Consider the following 12,951-nt stretch of genomic DNA (forward strand, 5'->3'; position numbering starts at 1 on the left):
AAAAAAAAAATCTATATTAATTTAAGTAATAATCTACATTTAAAAAAAAAGTTGTTTACATTATTGAATTTTGAAAAGTTATGTTTTATGTTAGTTATTAAAAATTCTAAGAACTTACAATTTAAAATTTAATGAATAGTATACTTAAAGGTCAGTCTGATATGCATATTTACAGAATCGATACACTTTTTTAAAGCTTTATTGTTTTTTTACCCTTATCCCTATCCCACTTTACCCATACATATTAGAAATTAATCAAAGAATAAAGCTTTAATAAATAAAATAAAAAATAACATGAAAAACAACTTTTTTTTTTTGCTGATTCATCATATTGTAAATTTAAAATAACTTTAAATACAACTAGTTTTAATAAAATATTGTTTGCTAAAACATGAGTATAAATATATGAAAACATACTTGAAATACATTTGATGAGATTGCCTGGTTGGCATGTTGAATCAAGTAGGAGTTGCAGTTTTGATACACAAATAACTATCTCTCTATATAAGATAAGCTAATAATCTAATAATTCACATTACCTTATAAAACTGAACTGTTTTAAATTACTTAAAAACTGAGCAGCTGATGTTTAACTTTTTTTTAAGCAACATCTTTAGACTGTAAATTTCATAATTTAATTGGTTGAAACTGTAAAGTAAACATATACTGTAAATAAAATTGGCAAAAGATTGAACTTTACATTGAGTTATCTGACCTAAGCACTAAAGCTATTTCTAGAATAAACTTACACAAAATGGATTTTAAATCTAAACTCAGGGCCAAAAACTAAAATTCTAAAATTGCTGTTGCAAAAATTTACGTAATTTTCAAAGACGGCCAAAAATTGAAAAGGCTCCCTTATGGCCCCTTTTCTAGTCATGGCCCCCCCCTTTGGCCCCTTTACGGCTTATGGCCCCCTGACTTGCTCAAATGGCCTTCAAGGGGGGCACTTGGCCCACTTTGGGAAACCCTGAGCTAAACGGATAGAAATTTTAAAAACTTTAAAAACTTTTAATGTAGTTTTAATTAATTAAGTTTTTAGTTTTTATAATAATATTTTAAAATTTTAACCACCTTAAATGTATAACATGGTGAAAAAATAGTGTTTGTTTCATTCTTTTATTTAATTAGAATATTATATTAAAACAACTAAAATCTAAATTAAAAAATGTTTGAATGAAAATTAATGATACTTTTCTAAAAATATTTTTTAAAACTAATATGATGAAGAAAAAACTAAAATGCATTTAAATATAAAGTCATAAAATTCTATTTTTATTTCCTTTAATAAATTTTGGATTGGAATCTATTTCTATCACAACGTCTAGTTCATAATGTAGATTTAATTCATCTTCTTCCTTTTAAATATTTTTTAATTTTATAACGAGATAAGCCATTGCTATTAAACGTAACATAAAGAAAAAGGAATAAGAACTCTAAAAAATCCACTAGTGGGCGTTTTAATTAACCATTAGACGAGGTTCGTAACGATGCAATATAAAATAAAACTCTTTAGTCAACTATTAATTCACACTGATATCAAAGCAGTAAAGTATGTACCAGCTGACGACAGGAAGAAAGGCAGATCTCGTCGCAAGGAAAACTTTAGCATCTTCGTGTACAATATGCTCAAGCAACTACATCCTGATACTGGAATTGCCAGCAAGGACATGACCATGATTTAAGCGAAAAGCCGCCTGTATTTCTAAAACAAGCGATCAACCACAAGCATTCGTGAAACTCAAACTGCTGTACGTCTTTTGTTGCCCGGTTAGTTGACTAAACACGCTGTCTCTGAGGGTACTAATTACAAAAGCAGACACCTACTACACGAGCTTGAAAGGAATACTTTTTTTTTTAATTACGCTTTTCTAACAGCAAACAACGTTTTCAATTTTAGTTGTATTACAAATAAATTAAAGTTGTACCCGATAGTTTGTAAATAAGAGAGTTTTATAATTCTGTATTCTGTAAAGTAGAACATTTTTGATATTATGAAAAACTAACACATATATTTAAAGATTGTTTTATACAAATAATTTTGTCAAGTTTAGCTTTATTTTAACTTATAATTAATATAACATGTATTTCATAAAACGATTTAAGAAGTAAAATTAATATAAGTTCACAAAGAACAGTTTGACCACTTGTGGGCGATAAAGCAATTACATTAGCCGAGGTTCGTAACCAGTACTACATATAAACAGATATGAAGAATTTTAATCATTCATCAGAGCATCATGTCAGGAAGCAGAAAGGGAATAACATTTCAATCCTAGCCAAGGATAGGTTCATCACGCGTTTTATTTCAGTTTACTGTTGGTCGTATTCACCGTCTGCTGAGAAACGGTAACTACTAGTAACTAACGGTAACTAGTTGAGAACACTTAGTTTTATACTATGAGATGTGTTTACTAATTTAAATTATAGCTATAAAAGTTTTTAGACAAATAAAACACTGTTTACCACTTGTAAACACTTTTAGTTTTTTAGTTGAATTTATTAAATTATCTACATTAACTAGAAGCACTATGAAATGTTATCTAATGAAAAGAATAACTTAAAGTTTAATTGAATTAATTTTTTTTAAGGTCTAAACTAAATTTACACTTTAAAGTTATATAGTTGGTGGCCCTTAAAAGGGCCGTGGGGCCGGTGTTTGAAACACCAGAAGTTGTGTGCTTTTTAAGCACCACGTTCACCACGAATGCGGCGAGCCAACTGGATATCCTTTGGCATGATGGTCACTCGTTTGGCGTGGATGGCGCACAGGTTGGTATCCTCGAAAAGTCCGACCAAGTAGGCTTCGGAAGCTTCTTGCAAAGCGCCGATAGCCGCACTCTGGAAACGCAAGTCGGTCTTGTAGTCTTGAGCGATTTCACGCACAAGACGTTGGAATGGCAGCTTGCGGATCAAAAGATCAGTGGACTTCTGGTAACGACGGATCTCACGAAGAGCAACGGTACCTGGGCGGTAACGATGAGCCTTCTTGACTCCACCGGTGTTTGGTGCACTTTTGCGTGCTGACTTGGTGGCGATTTTCTTGCGGGGAGCTTTTCCTCCAGTTGATTTGCGGGCGGTTTGTTTTGTGCGGGCCATTGTTGTCTCGACTGTAGAATCACTCTAAACTGTTACTTATATAATCTAAATGCGTTACGGACGTAAACGAAGTGTAAACGATTTTGGACTTTTCTGATTCAAAATTCACAACTTTAGTTAATAAGTTTTCAACAAAGGTTGAGAAAATCAGGAATATGTTTTCACAAATAAAATTTTAAATATACATTTTTCGTTCTAAATAAATCTTTCAATTTAAACTTCACGTAAATGTAAAACGGATACACTTTTGGGTCTAAACAGGTCGGCTTTATAACTTACACATATATGAATGAAACTAATTGATAAGTTTGAGCTAAACTGTTGAAACAACATTTAACAAAAATAACATTTAAATTATTTTTTTTAATAAAGAAGGGAATAATTTAATAATATATATACGTCTAATTTATATTACTGTTCATTAAAAGTTTATTTTTATAAACTAATAAGAAATAGGTTATGCTAAAGAAATAATAATATAAACACATACCTTAAATAATACAAGACTATCTATTTTAACCAAATATAATTTCTTTTAAACAATATAAATAAGATTCTTTTTTTTTCAGAACAATATATATTTCATGCTTCTTGTGTCAGTTGTATACTAAACAGTAAAATAAAATTTCAAATCTAGCTTATATAGTGCAAATGCAATCAACTTAATTAATAATAAAGCAAAGAGTAGTTAGCAATACATAAGTAATTCTAATTACAATGCAACTAAAAAAATTAATGAAACAGAGCAACAACTTATAAAATATTTTAAGAAAACAACGAAATAGTATAAACAAAATCTTTATGTTTACACAACTTAGGTTTTCTTAACAAAATACAAAAAGCCTCAAGTTTAATTAAATCAGAAATTTGAATTTTTTTTTTAATAATTTTAAATCTTTTTAAATTATAATTACTAGCATAATCAAGGTTATTTATTAAGTGTTCAGCAATAGTAGATCTTTTTGAAGCATTTATTACTCTAATAGACTTAGTTTTCTTATTACTCATAGAAAAGATCCTAAAGATACTAAGATCCGATAGCAGAATTTAATAACAAAGTATGGTAGTTTATAAGTTTAACTGCTTCTGTGAAGCTAGTAATGTCGGGATGATCTCAAGACAACTTAAAAAAAAATTTAAAAAACATATTCCAAAAAGTATCGATGAATTTAGTATGAGTAATAAAAAAAATAAAACTATTAGAGTAAAAAATGCTTCAAAAAGATCTGCTATTGCTGAACAATTAGTAAATAACCTTGATTGTGTTTGTAGTTATAATTTAAAAAGATTTAAAATTATTAAAAAAAAAATTCACATTTCTTATTTAACTAAACTTGATGCTTTTTGTATTTTGTTAAGAAAACCTAAGTTGTGCAAACATAAAGATTTTGCTTATACTGTTTCGTTGTTTTCTTAAACTGTTTTATAAGTTGTTGCTCTGTTTTATAAATTTTTTTAGTCGCATTGTAATTACAGGTACTTATGTATTCTTAATGACTCTTTGCTTTATTATTAATTACGTTGGTTGCATTTTCACTATATAAGCTAGATTTGGAATTTTATTTTTATTGCTTAGTATAAAACTGACGAAAGAAGCATGAAATATATATTGTTCTGAAAAAAAATAGAGTCTTATTTATATTGTATGAAAGAATTTATTAAAGTGTCAAAAAATGTTTAATTTTCTAAAAAATATATTTTCAACTATAAAAATGAGTATCAAACTTTTTTTTAATAAGTTAAAATCAACGAAGTTAATAATGCATACTTCTTTGTTAAATACTTATAATATTTTACTTTTATAAGGCCTAAAAATATGATTAAACAAAAAGTAGCTATACATATGATCTTGTTTTACTGTTTATGAAAAGTTTATCAAATATGTAATACAGCAGTCTGCGTTTATTTTTGTTTTTTACTTTAACTTTTAAATAGTTTGTTACTCAAACATTTTATTTTCATTTATACCTATATAAATTAAGTGTATTTGCATTTTAAAGGCGCCAACAATTTTGCAAAATTAAGACAAACTAATTGTATTTAACTTTTAAAAAGATTAATTATTATTAGCATTTTTTAATAAATAAATATTTATTATCAAAAATATTGTCGTACTAGTGAAAGATAAATGTTTTTATCGTTATTTATAACAAAATTTAATAACTATAATTCTTCTAATAACTTTATTAACTGCGTTGGGGTCTATTTGCTGTTAATTAACTTCTTGTTCCTTCCTTCTCGCCCAAGTAACTCTTCGTTACACTGAAAATTTATTCTTGGGTTTTATTGACTTGGTGCAAAGGCTGGTGTTTGACATTTAACTATTGTTAACTATAATTATAAAACCTTAGGTTATTTAGTATAATCTTTTTCTTTTCAAAAGTTAAGAAAAAAGTGAACACAATTTTATAACTACGATATCTGACGGTGAAACAAAATTACTACACTTACAGTTCTTGTATGAATTATATCTTTAAAACCGCTTAAATAAAATTTAAATTTTTTTTAAAATATAGGTAACGGTAAAACTTTTCGTTTACTTTAGTAACGTTGGCGAACTACTTTTGCGTGTCTGCTATAAGAGGATTAGTTTTTCCTACTTCGCTTCGACAAGTGTCAAAACTCCAAGCTAAAACGAATGGAATTACTTAACAAATTGATACATATAAAAATAAACGCCGGTAGCGACATTGCACTAGATATTGGGTCCCACTCGAAAAGCGAACGCCGATATATATCCGTTGTAAACTAATAAATCCTTAGAATAAACAAAACTGTTTTGAAAAATGGGTAAAATAGTTTTGGAAAAAGCCTTTTGTTGTTTATTGTTTACGTTTTAAAATAAATTGTTTCTATAAACTATAAATACTTTATGCCTTTGGCTCATTATCATTCTTTACCGTTAATTATGCTGACATTTGTCCGCTTCTTAAAAAAAATTAAAATCGTAGTTCTTAGCGTACAATAATCTTAATAAAGTATTCTACTCGCGGTTAAAAAGAAATTATTAGAGATATTCTTTCAAGAACTGTTAGTTTTAGCAAAAAAGCAAAAGAAATTTAAAAGATGATTCTATTTTTAAAGTTGAAAAATCTTTTCAACGAAAATTGAGAGGTTGTTAAGTTAAAATTTACATTTCCTTAAGTTAAATGAGTCCATTAGACTAACTAGCTCACAATGCCCCTAATTATATTGAATTCAAAAAACTCATAAGGAAGGTATTCCTTGCAGTCCTATTTTAGATATGATAACTTCTGCCCAGTATAATTTAGCTAAAGTTTTGATTTCTGTTTTAAATGAAATCTTTAAAAAATTTTCTCAATTTTTTGTTAAATACTCAACTCGTTGAAACTCTTTGTAACAACTCTATTTCATCAGACCAAATGTGTTCTTTTAACATTAAAAGCCTATATACCACTTGATGAAACGATTAAAGTTTGTATTAAAGGACTTTACAACTCAAACCTTAATCTACCGATTGTCCTCAAAGAAGTAGTTAAGAGCACGTTATATATTGCTGTAAAGAATGTTGTATTTAAACTTAACAATTTTATTTAAGAACAAATTGATGGTGTCGCCTTGGGTAGCCTATTAGGTTCTGAACTATCAAATATTTTCATCGGGCATTTTGAATCTCTTTTTTTCAAAAATATAGGTAAGCCCTTAATTCACTTTAGATATGAAGATAATATTTTCATTTAAAAAAATGGTTACAACGTAGAAAACTTAGTCAATAAAATTTCTAACCTACATCCCTGACATTGATTCATTCGTGAAAATGAAGTCGACGGTTTTACCTTTTTTAGATGTGTAATTACAGAAAACATCAAGTTGTTTCATTACATCAATATATTGGAGGCCAACGTTTGTTGGCCAATACATCCCATGGAAGTCCTTCTGTCCTACTTCACAAAATGTATATTTGTTTAATTAGAATTGTGTTTTTTTATGATCCATAATTATGAGTAAACATTTAAATTAGATTTCTTTTTGTGTTGATTTTCTGTTTAATTTTGAAGTAGTACCAATATTAACAACCGAAAATTGCTTATTCTAAACAGCTTATAAAAAAAATTGTACCTATGGTTAACGATGTTTATTTTTTCTTTTTCTTTTTTTTTTGTTATAATAAACAGTAAATGTTTTCGGTTTATACACCTGTTTTTACTTTTTCTTTATAAATTAAAAAATTCAACAGATGAAACTATTTCTTTTTAACTTAAAAGTTTAAGTTTAAAAAGTTTAATAGATAGATATTTTTTTTCCGCTTAAAAATCAAATTTTTCAAAAAATATGACCAAAAATATTCTAAACACTTTTGGCTGTTTAACGAAAATCTTTTGAATGATAATATTACAAGCAATAAATCGGGGTTGTTTTAATTTTATTTTTGAGCTTATATCTAAATTCTTTATTGTTTAAAAAAGTCACAGCAATTACAGAAATTTTACAAGATTCTTAAAAAAAAACATTAAAAATCTATTATAAAAAATTACTACAACATCCATTTACTTAAAAACTTCAATAATATTTATTTAAAAATTAAAAACAAGAAACATTAAACTCCATGAAATATATTTTTAATCTATTTTAACGAAAGAGAATAAATTTCTAAATATTATATTTACACTTATGTTTTTATTTAAAATTTAATATCTATAGTATGTTAAAATAACAAAATTTTGCTGAATAATAGACAAAGATTTATTTTGTTTTTGTTTGCAATTACCTTAATTTTTTTAAATAAAAATCTACTTTAGTTCTTTTTTTTTTGAGATAACCACATATTGAAACTAATAAAGCTTCAGTAATCCTTGGTAAACAAAAAACTGCTACAATATTATTAGATATTAATGGTTGGAAAGTTCCAACACAAAAACTAAAAGAATATTTTATAAAAATAAAATTGGATCTTAGCTTTTTGAGACTTCTGGGGCTATAGTTGGCTAATAGTAAATTGTTTATATAAAAAAAGTTATTCTTCAGATTTCCAAATTATTAGTTAGCTGTCAAAAATTTCAGGTTTAGTGTCTCAACTCAAAAAAATTGAAATCTTAAAAACTTCAGTTTAAATACTAAAAAACTTTTTCTGAATAATTAAAACTGAGTTTTATTTTACTACTGCTTTATATTTCTGAAATCAAAAAAAAAATCATTTTTCCTATTTGGTCAGTTCTCATTAGAGGCGAATGAGGACGATGAGTCTTCGGATTCGAGGAGAAATGACATCCGGGTGGCCGAGGACTCCTGCTTCAGCACCTTCTTTCTTCTCACCTCTATTGAGGGGGTTTTCTCTTCAGATGATGACGTAGACGATTCGGTTGACTTGACAAGGTGGTTAGAAGTGAATCTCGCTCTGTACAGTCTGTGGTGAATATTATTAAGTTTACCTAAAAATTAAGTTTTGTTTTTATTAATGATAATTTATGTTTAGTTTTTGTTGAAAAAGAAAAGACTTTACAAAAAATATATTACGGTTGAAAATTGTGATTTAAAAAAAGCATAATTAAGTTAGATCTATCGAATTACGAATAGCTATTTAGCTTTCCTAACCTTTTTTCTTCTTAACATTTAATAAGGTAAAATAGAAGATAGTCTATTAATATTACAACTAGTAGCTACTAGAATTAGAGAATAAAAGTTTTTTTTTGCTAATTTTCATTTACTTAAAAGAAAACAGTTATCGCTGCATTTAAAAAAGTAGTACGCATTTTTTCTTTTGTCAATACCATCATATTTTTTAATTTTTTTTTTTTTTAGTTTAAAGAATATAAAAAGTATTTCAAGGTAAGTAAATGTGCTTTTTGGTCAATTTTTTAATACATAATTGCTATTACGATATGTAGTTTAGTTCGAACCAAGTTATTATATTAAGCATTAAGTATACAAAGAAAAAAAAAGTAGTTTTACAAATATAAATGCTTTTAAAAAGGAAAACTTAAAAACTTATCTACATGCACTTTAATCAGAAAAGTTTTATTCTGATATACGTTTTTATTTACACAAATATATTTTAAACTGAGTAAACTACTACATATATAATAGACTAAAATGGTTAATTTTAAAAACTTTAACCCGATAAACAAATTTGGTCTGTTTTAAATTAAACAAACCTGGCTATTAGAGGCAGGAAAATAATGAGAATACAGGTTACAAAAGCAGACATGATGGAAATAAAAATGATTTCGTTTCTCACCTCCGAATCTACTTCAAAATTACCTTTAAGGGTGTACAATATTTTTGTTACTATAAGTATAAAAAATTATTTGAGTAAAAATTTAAGATTAGTAGTTTTTAGTTTTTATAAACAAAAAACCTCAAATAAAATAAAAAGAACTAAGAAAATAAAAAAAATTCAATTAAAAGTATTAAAAAGATAAAAATTGAATTAATTACTTTTAATTTGATAATGTGTTTATTAGGTTGTTAGCTACTAAATAAATAAAAATCGATTATGTTAAAAAAACACTTTTTTGAGAAAATATGATAACTAGAAGTTTCAACTAAACAATACTTAAATGAAACAGTTTCATGAAATACGAGGCTTAAACATGCGACCTTTAAGTATAGCTATTTCAGTAATTAAACTAACTGCTGGATGATTCATATCTTTTGTAATCGGAAAAACCATTGAGTTCTCTTCGTAATTCGCTTAAACGAGGAATTCCATAAGAATTTCCATCTTTAAAATGTTTACTTTTCAAGTTTAGTTGAGTATAAAACAACCATATAGTTTTAAATTAAAATGCACGTAGTTATTAAAGCAATTAAGCGCACAATGTTTTAAAGTTTTGTAATTTTAAGGTTCTTTTTTAAACTTTTCAGTTTTAAAAAATTATACGGGGGAGAATAAGATTTATTATTGTAAGTTTAACTTAAATAAAAAGAAAGCATCAATTAGAAAATAAATTTCCTCAATTGATAAAAGCTGATAAAGTCGAGTGTTACATAAAGTTTTGAGTTAACATTTATAAAGTTCCAAGTTCTTGTCAAGAAAAAATCAAAATTTTAATTACTAATCTTTACGTAACGCAAGCACAAAAGCAAAAATGTGTTTTTCTACATTCTTGTAACGCAATTAACTTAAAAACTCTTTTATTTTTTATATAATTGCTTTAACTTCAAAGTATTTGTTTTAACTTAAAATTTGCAAACAGTTAAAAAAATTTTTGAAATGTTTACTAGAACTTATGTTACAGAAGTGATTAATGGAACTTACAAAACTATTTTATAACAGTTTGATGACGTAAAAAGCTAAAAATATTTTTCAACAAACAAATATAATTTTACATCCTAAACTTGTATGCTAACTTCTAAATAGAGCTCAAAGAGCCATTCAGTAAAAAATAAACTCTTACTCAAATAGAGTTTTACTGTTCAAAACTCAAACTTAAACTATTTTAAAAATATATCAGTTTACTAAACTCTACACAAACTTACATTTTATGCGTTTATAAAACTCATGCATTTTTCTTTCTGTTCCTTTGTAATACACATGATTTTTTTTCGCAGCGTGTTCACATATTGATTTAGGTGCACTTTCAGGTGTTATTGTATTCTAAAAATAAAACTGTTTTTTTTAAGTTTGATTAATTAATAAACTTTAAATTAAGGCAGTTTTTTCCCGGAACTTAAAATACCGATTCTCTAGAGCTCTTAAAAGGAAACAAAATTCTCTAAAACATGTTTTTTTCATATCATTTGTATAAGTATATAAAAACAATCTTATTTTTAAAGGTAAAACAAGTATGTTTTTTACTGTTTTTTTTTTAAATCGGAGACGGAATAAAATTTTAAATTTTAGGTTTTTTCGACCACTTTGACATTTTAAATAAAATGTGTGTGGTACTTTAAAAAGACGAAAGTAATAAACTTTTTATCGTAAATGGTCGCATCAACAAAAAAAAAACTTTTGACCTTTAATACTCGAATAATGTTTTATATGTGAACATTTATTGAATGTGAATTTAATTCGGTATTTTATAAAAACATAAAACAAAGTTTTTGTTTTTTGTCTAATATTATAGCTAACTTTTTGAGTTTTTATACGTAATACCTAATCAAAATATTACCTTATTTTTTTTTAACTTTATTAACTTACAAGATAAAAGAAAAATACCTCAAATATGCAAAACATTCAAACTTAGCAAACTAACTGTTTTGAAAACTTAGTCTAATAAGTGTTTGCAATTTTTACTACTAAAAAACATACGTTTGCACAAGTATTCCGACTTATATATTTTTCATAAAGTGTTTAACTACAAAAATTATATTTGACCAATAATTGTTTCTCTCATATAACAAGAACGCAGACGGAAATACTAGTTAAAATTATTTTATCTTACAAACTTATTTTTTTAATTACATCTAACATAAAAAAAAGTCGTTCTAAAACACAAATGTTCAAAACAAAAAAAAACTAGTTAAAATTTTTGTTTGATGCATTTACTAAAACATAAAACTTAAACAACAAACATTTTTCTTATTTTTCGAGATCGCAGATGGAAATACCAGTTGGTATTTTTCTTTTCTTACTCCAAACTCATCAATGCTGATTTCTTTCTCTTTCCCTTTATAAAAATTATACTTAAGTTTATTAAATAAATAAAAAACATATTGTGAACAATACTAAAACTAGTTATTTTTTTATAATAAACATTTATTAATCTATATTTTCCTAACAAATCAAACAGATGAACTTAAAAATAATAATTTATGAGTAAAACTAGTATAAATAATGACAAACACTAACGTTTAACAGTGGTGTTGATCATATAATCGAACAGGTTTTTTCTATTAACTATTTTCAGTTCAGATTTTAATTTGTTTTCAATTTCGTATGAATACAAAATCAGCGCGTCTCTAAAGTATTCCACAGATTTCACGTACTGTAATTAAAATTCATTGCAATTCAAGTAAATAAACTGATTTTTTTAAAGAAATTTAGATTTATTTTATTTTTTAAAAGTAGTTATTTAAGAACTTTAAAATGAGATAATAGTCCTATAAAGTTTTACATGGTTCTTTAATATTAAATAAACAATAACAAATAGTTTTGGTTGGTTTAAAAATTTTTATTAATATGTTTAGTTTAAGTAGGTATGTATAATTCTTCTTTTACTAAAATAAAAACTTAAAATATATCCAGCACCCTACTTTTTTTAATTTAAGTTTATAACAATTTGCATTACTTGCTTTCTTGAGTATGCACCATAAACACAAACCAATAGTGTGTACTTAAAAGGAAAACTTTACTAAAGAAGTAACGCTTTAAATGGAAAACTTCATTAAAAAAACTACTTTTTTTGTTCATAAGTTAGTTTTTTTAGGAATATTGCTGCATTATAGTATATATCATACAAAGAAAGTGGTTTTTCGCAATGTTTTTGTGTATGAAATGAAATTATCTCACTATATTTGGATAATTTTTTTCTAGATATTTATTTTCTTTATTAACTGTAAAGTCAGCTAGAGTAAACACAATGGCATTATCAAAAGCTTTACTGCTTTCTTTTGGCCATAAATATTCTTGCTCATTGTTTCTTTCTGTGAATGATTTATACATTAGCTTTTTTAATCTAATTAAACGCATTTCTTGAACATTTTCCCTGAAAAACAACTTTGAAAGTTTATAATGTAGTACTAAACTACTTAACTGGATTTAGTTAAAATTGCTATTATAAAAAATTTAAAAGTTAGTTCAAAATAAACTTATAAAACTATTGTAATTATTTTAAATTTATTAACTCCACATTTTATTTATGACTACAATAAAAAAAAGGTCAAACCTTTGTTTGAGTAAATTTGTTGCAAGTTTAGGTTATTATACAAATCAACAACAAGCCACTTGAA

At 25.9% G+C, this 12,951-nt stretch overlaps 1 protein-coding gene across 1 annotated transcript; it reads right to left on the reverse strand.

Moving 5' to 3' along the window:
• Positions 1 to 2,685: 2,685 nt before the first annotated feature.
• LOC145829051 (histone H3.3A-like) lies at positions 2,686 to 3,099 on the reverse strand. Its single transcript, XM_082936789.1, has one exon. The coding sequence runs from the start codon at positions 3,097 to 3,099 to the stop codon at positions 2,686 to 2,688; it is 414 nt and encodes a 137-aa protein (XP_082792915.1).
• Positions 3,100 to 12,951: the final 9,852 nt, after the last annotated feature.

This window comes from Thalia democratica, chromosome 2 (genome assembly GCF_965202585.1).
Source record: "Thalia democratica chromosome 2, ktThaDemo2.hap1.1, whole genome shotgun sequence".
NCBI lineage: Eukaryota > Metazoa > Chordata > Thaliacea > Salpida > Salpidae > Thalia > Thalia democratica.

What these genes read in the sequence shown, in the direction of transcription:
- LOC145829051 (XM_082936789.1), bottom strand. Translation starts at nt 3,099, where the DNA reads ATGGCCCGCACAAAACAAACCGCCCGCAAATCAACTGGAGGAAAAGCT.